A 16,104-nucleotide genomic window follows, 5' to 3' on the forward strand; every position below is an offset into this window, starting at 1 on the left:
TGTCTTTATAGTGACCCCGTAAGGAAACTGAGGGACAGAAAAGCAAGCACCTTGCCTATGGCAGCTTATCAGCTCATGGCCCAGCACCAGCAGTCACTCCCTTTATGGGAGGCTTGGCCCAGGCAGGGGCAGCAGGGAGGCGTGTGAGGGCAGCAGTGTCTGTGGTTGTTCTGAAGGTCAGCTCACAAGGTGGGAAGTCTGGCCTTGGCATATCGGTACTGGCAATCTAACCCTGACCTTCCTTTGCTCTCTCCTTTTTCTCCCCTCCTCTGTCTGCCTCTCCAGGACCCCCATGATTGCTGGTGGGCTGTTTGTGATGGATAAGTTCTACTTTGAAGAACTGGGGAAGTACGACATGATGATGGACGTGTGGGGAGGAGAGAACCTGGGTATGTACCAGCCCCTTATCTTGGGATGGGGACCACGCCCTGGAAGGCAGGGTGCCAGTAGATAAAAGTGTGAAGAGGCTTCAGAGTGTCTGTTGGTTGGGTATCCCTGACCCGTGCACATGCACACACACGCAGTGCATACCCACACACCACCTCCCCAGTGTCTTGGGCTGGGAAGTGGAGGGTGCTACAGCACAGAGAAAGTCGTTGAAAGGAAGTGCAGACTCTTCCTTGTCCTTGAATCTGAGCACTCAGTGGTGCAGGCTTGCAGGAGTGGGGAGCAGTCCAGGTGCTGGCTCCTGCCTAGCCTTGGAGCATAGAGAATGAGCCCAGCAAAGCCTGCATTTTCCCATCAGTGGGATTGCTGGGATCATAATCGTGAAAGTCACTTGTCAGGGAGGCCTTGGTATTTCATCCCTTCTGGACTACTTTCGTGAACAGTTCTCATTTTTTGTTTTGTTTTTTCATAACCGGAGAACAGCACTTTTTACCCAGGTTTAGGGGTGATGAAATTTTACAGATTGTGGTCTATTTTGGTGGCCTTGTATTTACTCCATAAAAGATGGAAAAACTCTTGTTTGTTTAGGGCTTGGGGGAGGAGTTAAACTGTTTTGTTTTTCTATGTTTTTTTCTGAAGCCTTTAATTTCAGGCCCTTCTAGCTCTGAGCTAATGCTCTTTGGCGGTTGAGTATTAACTTACACTTGTCCTTAGGTGGGTGCACCCTGGGAGGACAGATGACAAGGAAAGGGAGAAATAATGAGGCCACTGCCATTTTTAGTAGTTTTTATTTATAACAGAGACTTTGACGTTTTTGTTAGTTTAAAAGACCCAGCCTAGCCTGTTAGTTCTCTATTGTTTTATGATGCTAAAGTTAGCCCATCACTGGCAGATCTCTGCCTTTGTCTGATCTGGAAGCTTCTTGAGACTCAGTGACTACACTAAGGAGGGGAGCGGGAAGAAAGTGAGTCCAACTCCTTTCTGGTTTCTGTATTTTTATTTTGTAATGAGACGTTGATCTTTAGGTAAGGCTTGGATTAAAGTTACTTGAGCAGGAAAGGCTACAAAATTGCTAACTTCTGAGAGAATTCTGTGTCACCCCTGTTCCACAGGCATCCCCTAGTGACTTAGTGGAAATCCAGGGCCACCTGGCAGGCCAGTGCATCACTCAGGTGCTCATTTCTCAAAAACTTTGTGGTTTTAGGGAGTAGGCATGTTATTAGTAGAAGCATGTAGTAGAAGCATGCAAGTAGAAGCATTTGTCTATTAGACAAATAGAATGTCAGCCTGCATTGTGTGTCAGGGTGTAGAAAGAGTGTTGATTTATGTGTCTAAGGAGACATTTTACCCAGAGACCAGAGGGACGGGGGAAGTTTGCATTTAGGAGCTGGGTTGTTGTTAGTTTGGTCTTTATATTTATATAGCCATGCTGTGTGTGAGCTCCTGTGTAAGGGGTGAGGGCAGGACCCTACAAGTTGGAGCACATCCCTGCCCGCGAGGTTCGGGGCTGCCTTCCTCCCCTGAGGGGCACTGACAGGTGATCCTTGAGAACTCCTCACCTCTCGTTCAGAGTCAGCAAGCCCAGGGGTCCTGCGTGGCCGCAGTTGTGTCTTTCTCTCTCCTTAGTGCTGCTTCTAGCTTTTTCTTCTGGGTTCTGTGAGTACCAGTAACTATTTTCCAGCCCAAGTAGCCTTTGTGGGTGTTTGTTGGGAGAAGTGTAGGGCACAGAGGGGCCAAGTAAAATTCAAACCACCTCGTGGACATGTGTCCCACCAGAATGACTTGAGCTTCCTGTTTCTATAATTAAAAATGTTTAAGTCCTTACATAAATTAAGCAATTAAAAAGGAGGACAAAGAGCTTGACTGTAGCCCTGACAGCATTATGTGTCCTTAGTACCTTCCTGCGATTTTAGGGTGGCACTAAGCACTTCCGGATACCGTCTCAGTTGATGCTTTCTTAATGGCATGTGGTCCACAGAGGTCACACGCCTCACCCAGGGCCGCAGCGCCAAGACACAAACAGTAACTGCCTGATTAAAAAGCCACCAAAGGGCCAGAGGCGGTGGCCCAAGCTCGTAATCCCAGCACTCTGGGAGGCCGAGGTGGGTGGATTGCCTGAACTCACAGGTTTGAGATGAACCTGAGCAAGAGGGAGACCCTGTTTCTAAAAATAGCCGGGTGCTGTGGTGGGCGCCTGTAAGTCCCAGCTGCTCCGGAGGCTGAGGCAAGAGAATTACTTGAGCCCAAGAGTCTGAGGTTGCTGTGAGCTATAACACCGTGGCACTCTACCAAGGACAACAACGTGAGACTCTGTCTCAAAAATTAATTAATTAATTAAAAAAATAAAAAGCCATCAAGTTTTACCAAGTAATCGTCCTCCTGGTACTGTGTCCATATGAAATCAGAGTTGAAGATAACTGTTATTGTGCTTGGCCTTGGAAATCTTCCACCACACCTCTGTACAGATTCCTTCCTGGCTTACCACACTCCCCAGGGAGAAACCAGGGGCCTCCCTGTCCCCATTTTGAACATTCCATTATGCAATATATATTTAAATTTTATTTCCTAAAGTACAGACAGCTTCTTACTCAAAGTTGTGTTGAAGACACAAAAAGGAAAGTTAGAAGCCTTTCATTGCATGTACTGTGGTGATTATGATCATACGTTTTTATATTACTATAAAAGAGTTGATTTTTTGTTTTTTTGAGAAAGAGTCTCACTTCATCCCCCTGGATAGAGTGGGGTGGCATCATCATTGCTCACAGCAACCTCATACTCCTAGGCTCAAGCAATCCTCCTTCCTCAGCTTCCCAGAATGCTAGGGTTAGAGGCATGAGCCACTGTGTCTGCCATGCAAATAGATTTAAGGTCCAGTAAGATCCACACAGGGTCTTCCCTCTGCTTTAGTTTTCAGGTCAAGTAGAAACCCACCTCCTCCCACCTGCGTGGTGCTACCTGCCTTCTGTGGTACAGTCTGGGCACCTGCTGCTGTGAACAGGTTGCCTGTCTGGAGAGTGTGACCATCACCTGATTTCCCGGTCTGTGATGGTCTCCTTTTCTCTGATTGATTGGCATTGGTGGCAGTGACTGCTAACAGAAGGTTTTTAGTCTTGCCTGCCCTACATAAGAGTATTAGATGATAGAAGAAAGTACCCATTTATACAAACCATAGGAAGAAAGAAAAATTTTTGGAACCTTTCCAAATATCTTAATTTTTCTATTTAAACTCAGTTTTTGTGCTCAGTTAGACCTGTCACTCAGAGGTCGCTCACCTGACAGGAGGTGATAAGGACAGGTGTGTGGTCGGAGGTATCTGTAGATCACCGGAGGGGTATTAATCAGCCATGCGCAGGCTTCTACTGAGTATTGGTGCTTAGGGCAAGCGTGTACTTATCTTGGCACAGGCAGTGCCTGGCACTCCCTGTCTCATTCCTCCTGTGCATCAGTTCCACACTGGAGACCATGGACAACGGCAGTCTTCTCGGGAAGTGTTCCTACTTAAACCAGTGGGTTACTGACTAGTGGTAGTGATTGGTCAGGTACATAACTGTCCGTGGTCACTACCATAATCCATGAAGCACCTACAAATTTTGCCAGGTAGCTTGAAGCCTGTTTATGCATAAGGATAAACATAATTTTTCCAGTTAAAGAGAAAGGTTTCTTTTTTTTTTTTGCCCCTTGGGTGGAAAAAGCCCAGATGCGTACTGGTGCTCAATTTAAAATAAATCTTAGGGGAAGACAGCCTGGATGGTTGTCTGTAGTTTCTAACATTAAAACTCAATCCTAGGCGTTTGTGCACCTTCACTGTTGCCTTCTCCAAAAATGTTCCTACCAGTGGGTTACTGACTAGTTGGTCCTTGGTGAGGGCAGAGGGGACTCTGCATGACTGTGAAACAGCTAGTGAGGGAATTCTGGGAAGAAGGCCGACTAGTAGCAGCCCTTGGCAGAGGCTCCTAAGCAGAGGAAGAAAAACTGGATGGACTCTGTGAAGCCAAAGACGTGGAGCTGGGCCAAGTAAGAAGTTTGGCAAACTGTAACTCCAAGGAAGAGCATTCAAGAAACCAAATTACAGGTACAAAGCCTATTGAGTAGAGGACAGAAGACCCCTCCCCCAAGTAGGGGGCCTGCCGCAGGCTATCTACAAACAAGCAGGGAACAAAAGATCTCTCATTTTACCTCGCTGGAGGGAGCTGCTAAACTCCAGGTCTCTTTCTCCAGGGAGGTTCCACTTACGAATCTAGACACCACCCTACCAGGCATAAAATTGAATGGATATTTTACCCCACAAGTCCAGACTCGCAGTCCACCTTCCCCCCTCTCCTGGCAGTCTGAAGTTTTGCCCCCTGCAGAGCACAGTGTTTGGTCTTGTCCTGTGAGACCTGGGCGTAGTGTGGACCGCCAACAGTCAGGATGGAATCTGTGACTAACGAGGAAGAAAGAAGGTGTGGGAAGAAAGGGACACCCAGCGGGAGGAGGAGCAGTCCCCTGGTTATGACTATGCCTGGCCAGTGGTAGTGTTGACCCTCAGTTTGCGCTGTGTCTGGCAGGACGGGGTGCAGAACCTCCAGCTCTGACGGCACTCACAGCAAGAGAGTGGTTGTACCATGTGGACTGAGTTTGGCTGACAGGGTTGGTCCTCAGCCCCTGCTGGGCCTGCAAGTAGAGGTTTGATAGGCGTGGACTGAGACCTGAGAGCAAGGGCATGGTCCCTGATTCCAACAGAACCCTTGAGCAATGGCTTACTGGGTGTGAACCAAGACCTGAGGGCTAGGGCATGGCCCACTGTCACCAGCGGGGCTGGTGAGCAGAGGCTTACCAGGTGAGGACTGAGACCTGTGGGCAGAGTGCTGTGCCCTGACTCTAACAGAGCCTGTGAACAGAGGCTGGCCAGGCAGTGGACTGAGACTGGCAGGCAGGGGCATGGTCCCCTGACTCCAGCTGGTCTGGAAAGCAGAGGCTAGCTGGATGTGGACTGAGACCAGTGCGTGGGGGGTGTGGCCCCTGGCTCCAGCTGGGCCTGTGAGCAGAGAAGCAGACAACAGTGTGGACTGAGTCTGGCGGGTGGGAGTGTGAATTCCTGGCTCCAATTGTGCTGTTGGAGATCCTTGAATCCTTCTCTGTTGGGGAGGGTTTGCACTGCCTGAGACAATTTGGTTGGAACCCGTGTCTAGGGCTGTCCACTGGGGACATTCTGAGGTTGACCTTCGAGTTCTATAGCAGAAAAGAACTGAAGGGTGGGGGCTGGGTGCCACAGCTGTTTGTATCTCTTTACAGTCGAGATTTAAACCTAATACTGTGGTTTCTTAGGATAGGGTAGAGATTGGCTGATATCAAAACAGAGCTAGCTTGCACTATCTCACCAAGTAGGTCCTCAGAGACTCCAGCTAAAACTCTGAAAGGGGCCTTTGTAAGGTTCTAGGAGATAAGCCACAATTACAAAGACTAGCGCTTTGATAAGGTGCTATCTGTACTACCTGGGAACCCCAATTCAATCTCACCCTACCTATTCTAATAACCAAATGGTGGAAAATAAACATGGTGCAGACCCAACAGAAGAGCTCTGGCAACATGAATAACCATAGTAGATCAACCCCCCGAAGAAGTGACAAAGGAGATACAACTGAAGATGCCATGCACAGACAAATGGCAGCAATGTCAGAAATCCAATTCAGAATATGGATGGCAAATAAGATAAACAGAATGGAAGAAAAGATAGAAATTGAATTCCATGATCACATTAATGTACACAGCTATGATTTAATAAAAAAAAAAATTGAATTCCAAAGAGTAGTTCTAAAGTTGTCTCAAGAAATTCATTAATTCAAAGCCCAAGTCACCAAAGATATGGACAGAATGAGAAAAGAGATAGCAGAGCTCAAGGAAATGAAAAAGTTAGTGGAGGGGCTCCAAAATACAGTTGACCAGGCAGAAGAAAGGATCTCTGAAACTAAAGACAAAGCTTTTGAACATTCCCAAACACTCAAAGAGTCAGAAAAATGGAGAGCAAAAACTGATCATTCCCCGAGAGAGTTGTGGATCACTCCAAAAGATCAAACACTGGTCTTATAGGAATTCCCAAAGGAGAAGAGGATGGTCCTAAAGGTACAGATGCTCTACTCCAAGAGATTTTGGAGGAGAATTTCCCAAGCATTGCAAGAGATACAGAACTTAAGATAGCAGACAGTTTCAGAACCCCAGCAAGACTCAAACCAATAAAGCATCTCCTAGACACATTGTGATTAAGTTTGCCAAAGTTAAGATGAAAGAGAAAATTCTGCAAGCAGCCAGACTTAAGAAAAGCATCACCTACAAAGGGAGAAATGTCAGATTAACTGCAGATCTCTCAGCTGAAATGTTTCAAGCCACAAGAAGATGGTCATCAACCTTCAATCTCCTAAAACAAAACAACTTCCAGCCCAGGATCCTCTATTCAGCTAAACTGACTTTCATTTGTGATGGAGAAATCAAATACTTTAATGATGAAGACATGCTGAAGAAATTTGTCATAACTAAACCAGCTCTCCAGGATATTCTCAGACCCTTCCTCCACAATGACCAGTGCAATGCTCTATCTCCAAAGTAAACTCACCCAGAAATTTTTGAATAAAACCCAACTTCCACAGTGGTGAAAGGATTAAAAATGTCCACTGTACATCTGAAAATCATGACACCCCAAACACAGATGGTCATCAACCTTCAGTCTCCTAAAACAAAACCACTTCCAGCTCAGGATCCTCTATCCAGCTAAACTGAGTTTCATTTGTGATAGAGAAATCAAATACTTTAATGACATAAACATGTTGAAGAAATTTCCCATAACTAAACCACCTCTCCAGGATATTCTCAGACCCTTCCTCCACAATGACCAGTGCAATGCTCTATCTCCAAAGTAAACTCACCCAGAAATTTTTGAATAAAACCCAACTTCCACAGTGGTGAAAGGATTAAAAATGTCCACTGGGCATCTGAAAATCATGACACCCAAAACACAACCAGGCTTATCAATTCTCTCAATTAATGTGAATGGTTTAAATTGTCCTCTTAAGAGACAAGGCCTGGCTGACTGGATACATTAACTCAGACTGGATATCTGCTGTACACAAGAATATCATCTTACCTTAAAGGATAAAAATAGACTCAGGGTGAAGGGATGGACTTGTATATTACACGCAAATGGAAGCCAGAAAAAAGCAGGGGTTGCAATTTTAGTACTACATACAATTGGCTTTAAACCAACAAAGATAAAACAAGGAAGGTCACTACATATTTGTCAAGGGAAAACACCCAACATGAAGAGATTTCAATAATAAACATTTATGCACCCTACCAGAATGCTCCTCGTTCATAAAGCAGACACCAATGAATATGAACAACTTGATATCTTTCTGCACTATAATAGTTGGAGATTTTAACACCTCTTTGACAGTTCTGGCTAGATCCTCTAAGAAGAAACTAAACAAAGAAATATTAGACTTAAATTGACCCTAGAACAAATGGACTTTATAGACCTCTACAGAAGATTTCACCCTAATAAAACTCAATATAAATTCTTCTCATCAGCCCTCGGGTCATCCTCCAAAATAGATCATATCCTAGGACACAAGGCTAACCTCAGCAATTTTTTTTTTTTTATTTTATTGTTGGGGATTCATTGAGGGTAAATAAGCCAGGTTACGCTGATTGCATTTGTTAGGTGAAGTCCCTCTTGCAATCATGTTTTGCCCCCAGAAGGTGTGGCACACACCAAGGTCCCACCCCCTTCCCTCCTTCCCTCTCTCTGTTTTTCCTCCCCCCCCATGACTTTAATTGTCATTAATTCTCCTCATATCAAAATTGAGTACATAGGATTCATGCTTCTCCGTTCTTGTGATGCTTTACTAAGAATAATGTCTTCCACTTCCATCCAGGTTAATACGAAGGATGTAAAGTCTCCATTTTTTTTAATAGCTGAATAGTATTCCATGGTATACATATACCACAGCTTGTTAATCCATTCCTGGGTTGGTGGGCATTTAGGCTGTTTCCACATTTTGGCGATTGTAAATTAAGCTACAGTAAACAGTCTAGTACAAGTGTCCTTATGAGAAAAGGATTTTTTTCCTTCTGGGTACATGCCCAGTAATGGGATTGCAGGATCAAATGGGACGTCTAGCTTGAGTGCTTTGAGGTTTCTCCATACTTCCTTCCAGAAAGGTTGTACTAGCTTGCAGTCCCACTAGCAGTGTAAAAGTGTTCCCTTCTCTCTACATCCACGCCAGCATCTGCAGTTTTGAGATTTTGTGATGTGGGCCATTCTCACTGGGGTTAGATGATATCTCAGGGTTGTTTTGATTTGCATTTCTCTAGTATGTAGAAATGATGAACATTTTTTCATGTGTTTGTTAGCCAATCGTCTGTCATCTTTAGAGAAAGTTCTATTCATGTCTCTTGCCCATTGATATATGGGATTGTTGGCTTTTTTCATGTGGATTAATTTGAGTTCTCTATATGTCCTAGTTATCAAGCTTTTGTCTGATTCAAAATATGCAAATATCCTTTCCCATTGTGTAGGTTGTCTCTTTGCTTTGGTTGTTGTCTCCTTGGCTGTACAGAAGCTTTTCAGTTTAATGAAGTGCCATTTGTTTATTTTTGTTGTTGTTGCAATTGCCATGGCAGTCTTCTTCATGAAGTCTTTCCCCAGGCCAATATCTTCCAGTGTTTTTCCTATGCTTTCTTTGAGGATTTTTATTGTTTCATGCCTTAAATTTAAGTCCTTTATCCATCTTGAATCAATTTTTGTGAGTGGGGAAAGGTGTGGGTCCAGTTTCAGTCTTTTACATGTAAATATCTAGAGGTCCTTCACTTCCTTCCTTAGGTATATTCCTAGGTATTTCATTTTCTTTGAAACTATGGTGAAGGGAGTTGCGTCCTTAATTAGCTTCTCATCTTCACTGTTATTGGCGTATACAAAGGCTACTGACTTGTGGACATTGATTTTATATCCTGAAACATTACTGTATTTTTTGATGACTTCTAGGAGTCTTGTGGTTGAGTTTTTGGGATTCTCTAAGTATAAGATCATGTCATCAGCAAAGAGGAGAGTTTGACCTCCTCTGCTCCCATTTGGATTCCCTTTATTTCCTTGTCTTGCCTAATTGTATTGGCTAGAACTTCCAGCACTACGTTGAATAGTAAAGGTGACAGAGGACAACCTTGTCTGGTTCCAGTTCTAAGAGGAAAAGCTTTCAGTTTTACTCCATTCAGTAAAATATTAGCTGTGGGTTTGTCATAGATAGCTTCAATCAGTTTTAGAAATGTGTCACCTATGCCTATACTCTTCAGTGTTCTAATTAGAAAAGGATGCTGGATTTTATCGAATGCTTTTTCTGCATCTATTGAGAGGATCATATGATCTTTATTTTTGCCTCTGTTAATATGGTGGATAACGGTTATGGACTTGCGTATGTTAAAGCAGCCTTGTATCCCTGGGATGAAACCTACTTGATTGTGATGTATGACTTTTTTGATGATAAGCTGTAATCTATTGGCTAGGATTTTGTTGAGAATTTTTGCGTCTATATTCATGAGCGAGATTGGTCTGAAATTCTCCTTTTTGTTTGGGTCTTTTCCTGGTTTTGGTATCAGGGTGATGTTTGCTTCATAGAATGTGTTGGGGAAGATTCCTTCTTCCTCAATTTTTTGGAATAATTTCTGCAGTACAGGAATAAGTTCTTCCTTGAAGGTTTGATATAATTCTGGTGTGAAGCCATCTGGACCAGGACATTTTTTTGGTTGGAAGATTTTTTATTGTTTCTTTAATCTCAGTGCTTGAAATTGGTCTGTTCAGGAGCTCTATTTCTTCCTGGCTAAGTCTAGGGAGAGGGTGTGATTCCAAATATTGATCCATTTCCTTCACATTGTGAAATTTCATGGCATAGAGTTTCTGGTAGTATTCAGAGATGATCTCTTGTATCTCTGTGCTAACCTCAGGAAATTTAAAAGTGTAGAAATTATTCCTTGTATCTTCTTGGACCACCATGGAATAAAAGTGGAACTCAACAGCAACAGGAATCTTCATACTCAAACAAAGTCATGGAATTTAAATAATCTTAGGCTGAATGATAGCTGGCTCAAAGATGAGATTAAGATGGAAATCACCAAATTTTTGGAACAAAATGACAACGAAGCACACAAATTATCAAAACCTGTGGGATACTGCAAAGGCAGTCCTAAGAGGGAAAGTTATAGCATTGGAAGCCTTCATCAAGATGTGGAATGTTAAGGTCTTAGCAAAATAACTAAGAAAATGCCAGGAAGGCTATGTTAACTAGTGTGATGAAAATCTGTCAAACGGTCTATGAACCAAGTGTATGGTGCCCCATGATCATACTAATGTACACAGCTATGATTTAATAAAAAATATATATTTTTTTTAAATCTGAAAAAAAAAAAAAAAGAAAGAAAGAAAGAAAACAGAGAGGAAGCCAACAACTTAATAGATCATCTCAAGCAACCGGAAAAGGAAGAACATTCCAACCCCAACCCAGCAGAAGAAAAGAAATAACCAAAATTAGGGCAGAATTAAGTGAAATTGAAAACAAAAAATATCATTCAGAAGGTCAACAAAACAAAAGTTGGTTTTTTGAAAAGATTAACAAAATTGATTAACCTTTGGCCAACCTAACCAGAAATAGAAAAGTAAAATCTCTGATATCGTCTACTAGAAACAATAAAGGAGAAATAACAACAGGCACTTAAGAAATTCAAAAAATCCTCAATGATTACTACAAAAATCTCTATTCCCAGAAATATGAAAATCTGAAGGAATTGGACCAATACTGGGAAGCACGCCACCTTCCTAGGCTCAATCAGAAAGAATTCGAAATCTTTAATACACTTATATCAACCACTGAAATAGCATCAATAATACAAAATCTCCCTGAAAAGGAAAGTCCAGGACCAGATGGCTTCACATCTGAATTCTATCACACCTTTCAAGAGGAACTAGTACCTATATTATACAATGTTTTCCAAAGCATAGAGAAAGAAGGAATACTTCCCAACACATTCTATGAAGCAAATATCACCCTGATCCCCCAAACAGGAAAGGATCCAGTAAAGAAAGAAAATTATAGACCAGTATTATTAATGAATATTGATGCAAAAATATTCAATGAGATCTTAGCAAATAGAATTCAACAACACATCAAAAAAATTATACACCATGATCAAGTTGGTTTTATTCCAGTGTTACAAGGTTGGTTCAACATATGCAAATCTATAAGTGTAATACATCACATCAATAAAATAAAAAACAAAGACCATGTGATTCTCTCAATTGATGCAGAAAAAGCCTTTGATAATATCCAGCATCATTTCATAATCAGAATTCTTCAGAAAATAGGCATAAAAGGGACGTTTCTTAAACTAACAGAGGCCATGTACAGCAAACCCAAAGCCAATATCATATGGAATGGTGTAAAATTGAACAACATTTCCACTCAGATCAGGAATGAGGTAAGGATGCCCACTGTCTCCCCTGCTATTCAACACAGTAATGGAAGTCTTAGCCATCACAGTCAGGCAAATGAAGGTGATCAAGATTATCCAAATGGGGTCAGAAGAGATCAGACTCTCACTCTTCACTGATGATATGATCCTAAACCTAGAAAATCCCAGGAACTCAACTTTAAAACTCTTCGAAGTGATCAAGGAATACAGCATCATCTCAGGATATAAAATCAATACTTACAAGTCGGTAGCTATTATATACGCCAGCAATAGTCAATCTGAAAAAACAGTCAAGGACTCTATTCCTTTTACAATAGTGCCAAAGAAGATGATATATGTGGGAATTTACCTAACAAAGGATGTGAAAGATTTCTATAAAGAGAACTATGAAACTCTGAGAAAAGAAATAGCTGAAGATGTTAACAAATGGAAAAATATACCTTGTTCATGGCTGGGAAGAATCAACATCGTTAAAATGTCCATACTACCCAAAGCAATCTACATATTTAATGCAATCCCTATTAAAGCACCACTGTCATACTTTAAAGGACTTGAAAAAATAGTACTTTGTTTTATATGGAATCAGAAAAAACCTTGAATAGCAAATACATTACTCAGAAATAAGAACAAATCAGGAGGTATCCCATTATCAGACTTGAGGCTATACTAGAAATCTATAGTGATCAAAACAGCATGGTACTGGCACAAAAACAGAGTGGTAGATTTATAAAACAGAATAGAAAACCAAGAGATGAAGCCCACTACTTATTGCAATTTGATCTTCGACAAGCTTATCAAAAGTATTCTGTGGGGGAAAGACTCCCTATTTAACAAATTGTGCTGGGTGAACTGGCTGGTGACCTGTAGAAGACTGAAACTGGACGCCCACCTTTCACAATGAACAAAAATTGATTCTCACTGGATAAAAGATTTAAACTTAAGACATGAAACTATAAAAATACTACAAGAGAGTGCAGGGAAAACACTTGAAGAAATCAGCCTGGGAGAATATTTTATGAGGAGCACCCCCTGGGCAATTGAAGCAACACCAAACTAAAAAGCTTTTGCACAGCCAAGGGCACAGTAAGTAAAGTAAACAGCCTTCAGAATGGAAGAAAATTTTTGCAGTTTATGTTTCTGACAAAGGTCTGATAACTAGAATCTACGGAGAACTCAAACTAATCAATAAGAAAAGAATAAATAACTTCATTTCTACGTGGGCAAGAGACTTGAACAGAAACTTCTCTGATGAAGACAGGCACATGGCCTACAAACACATGAAAAAATGCTCATCATTCTTAATCATCAGAGAAATGCAAATCAAAACTACATTGAGATTCCATCTAACTCTAAGATTAGCCCACATCACAAAAGCTCAAAACCACAGATGTTGACAAGGATGTGGGGAGAAGGGAACGCTTCTACACTGCTGGTGGGAATGCAAGCTAATGCGACCTTTTTGGAAAGAAGTTTGGAGAACACTTAAGGAACTAAAAGTAGACCTACCATTCAATCCTGCAATTCCTCTACTAGGTATATATCCAGATGATCAAAAAATTATTTTACAACAAAGAGATTTGTACCAGAATGTTTATTGCTGCCCAATTCATAATAGCCAAGACATGGAAACAGCCCAAGTGCCCATTGACCCATGAATGGATTAACAAATTGTGGTATATGTATGCCATGGAATACTATGCAGCCATAAAATAGATGGAGACTTCACATCCTTTATATTTACCTGGATGCAGCTGGAACATATTCTTCTTAGTAAAATATCTCAAGAATGGAAAAAAAGTATCCATTGTACTCAGTACTACTATGAAATCAATGTGTAACCAATATGTGACAATATATAACCCCTCATACGAATGGCAAAACATAACTATAGTCCAGAAAGTAGAAGGGAAGAGGACAGAGAGGGGAGGGAAGGGGGGATATGGCAGGAGGGAAGACATTTGGGGGGACCTCATCTAATGTGCATGATGCAATGGTACATTTCAAAACCATTAAGAAATGAATATAATTGTAATGGATGTGTTACTTAGTTCAATGTAAGCATTTCACATTGTGTACCGAAGCAGTACCCTGAACCCCATAAATGCATCAATATACAAAGTTATGATTTAATAAAAAATAATTAAGGAACAAAAAAAAGAAAAAGCTAGTGAGGAATGCTGTGCAAGCACTTCGTCATTTGAGAGTTAGGAATACATTGGGATATGTGCAAGCTTATGCCAAGAGGCCTTTCTGTTCAAAATAGGTCAAGACTCATTCCTGTGTCCACGTGAACCTGAAAACATTTCGCATGAGCATGCTCCCTAGATTGTGCTGTGGAGACCTGGGTAGGAAACATTCCCTACTAGGCCTCCTCTAGCAGCTCTGAGTACAGGGGCCCTGCATGGACAGATGGGAGCCTCTGCGCCCTGCTTGGCAGCTACTGCAGCTCTGTGATCACCATGTCTTGTTTATCATCTCAGAGATCTCCTTCCGCGTATGGCAGTGTGGTGGCAGCCTGGAGATCATCCCGTGCAGCCGCGTGGGTCATGTGTTCCGGAAGCAGCACCCCTACACCTTTCCAGGGGGCAGCGGCACTGTCTTTGCTCGGTAAGTGATGAGAGGATGAGCTGGACAAGAGCAGGCCTGACTGCCCCGAAACAGGACATGGCCTGGGGCTGCTGGGAAGCAGGTGCCCTTCACTGGGTGTGTCATACCATCATGCAACACAATGCCAATTAGCAGTGGAGAGGAGCATGCCCCTGAGAGGGCACAGGTGGATGGGACATCACGTGGAGAGCAGGGGTTACATACTGACGGGACACAGGTGGACAGGACATCACGTGGAGAGCAGGGGTTACATACTGACAGGACAAAGGTGGACGGGCCATCGCGTGGAGAACAGGGGTTACATACTGACAGGGCACAGGTGGACGGGACATTGCGTGGACAGCGGGGGGTTACATACTGACAGGGCACAGGTGGATGGGACATCACATGGAGAGTGGGGGGGTTACATACTGACGGGGCACAGGTGGACGGGACATCACGTGGAGAGCGTGGGGGTTACATACTGACAGGGCACAGGTGGACGGGACATCACGTGGAGAGCGGGGGGGTTACGTACTGACAGGGCACAGGTGGACGGGACATCACGTGGAGAGCGGGGGGGTTACATACTGACAGGGCACAGGTGGACGGGACATCACGTGGAGAGCGGGGGGGTTACATACTGACAGGACACAGGTGGACGGGACATCACGTGGAGAGCGGGGGGGTTACATACTGACAGGACACAGGTGGACGGACATCACATGGAGAGCGGGGGGGTTACATACTGACGGCACAGGTGGACGGGACATCATGTGGAGAACGGGGGGGTTACATACTGACAGGGCACAGGTGGACGGACATCACGTGGAGTGCGGGGTGTTACATACTGACAGGGCACAGATGGACGGACATCACGTGGAGAGCGTGGGGGTTACATACTGACAGGCACAGGTGGACAGGACATCACGTGGAGAGCGGGGGGGTTACATACTGACAGGCACAGGTGGACGGGACATCACATGGAGAGCGTGGGGTTACATACTGACAGGCACAGGTGGACAGGACATCACGTGGAGAGCATGGGGTTACATACTGACAAAGCACAGGTGGACAGGACATCACGTGGAGAGCGGAGGTTACATACTGACAAGGCACAGGTGGACGGGACATCACGTGGAGAGCGGGGGTTACATACTGGGCACAGGTGGACGGACATCACATGGAGAGAGGGGGTTGCATACTGACAGGCACAGGTGGACGGACATCACGTGGAGAGCGGGGGTTACATACTGACAGGACACAGGTGGACGGGACATCACATGGAGAGCGGGGGGGTTACATACTGACAGGGCACAGGTGGACAGACATCACATGGAGAGCGGGGGGGTTACATACTGACAGGGCACAGGTGGACGGGACATCACGTGGAGAGCGGGGGGGTTACGTACTGACAGGGCACAGGTGGACGGGACATCACGTGGAGAGCGGGGGGGTTACATACTGACAGGGCACAGGTGGACGGACATCACGTGGAGAGCGGGGGGTTTACATACTGACAGGGCACAGGTGGACGGGACATCACGTGGAGAGCAGGGGTTACATACTGACAGGACACAGGTGGACGGGACATCACGTGGAGAGTGGGGGGGTTACATACTGACAGGGCACAGGTGGACG

At 43.8% G+C, this 16,104-nt stretch overlaps 1 protein-coding gene across 2 annotated transcripts in view; it reads left to right on the forward strand.

The window, feature by feature from the left end:
* Positions 1-16,104, forward strand: part of GALNT2 (polypeptide N-acetylgalactosaminyltransferase 2) — a 247,658-nt gene that overhangs the window by 206,910 nt on the left and 24,644 nt on the right. For both annotated transcript variants that reach the window (XM_053605148.1, XM_053605149.1), the window contains 2 exons: positions 286-389; positions 14,358-14,484. In XM_053605148.1, the coding sequence (XP_053461123.1) occupies positions 286-389; positions 14,358-14,484 (231 nt within the window). The remainder of the gene's footprint in view (positions 1-285; positions 390-14,357; positions 14,485-16,104) is intronic.

Source organism: Nycticebus coucang, chromosome 10 (assembly GCF_027406575.1).
Source record: "Nycticebus coucang isolate mNycCou1 chromosome 10, mNycCou1.pri, whole genome shotgun sequence".
In the NCBI taxonomy this organism is placed as follows: Eukaryota; Metazoa; Chordata; class Mammalia; order Primates; family Lorisidae; genus Nycticebus; species Nycticebus coucang.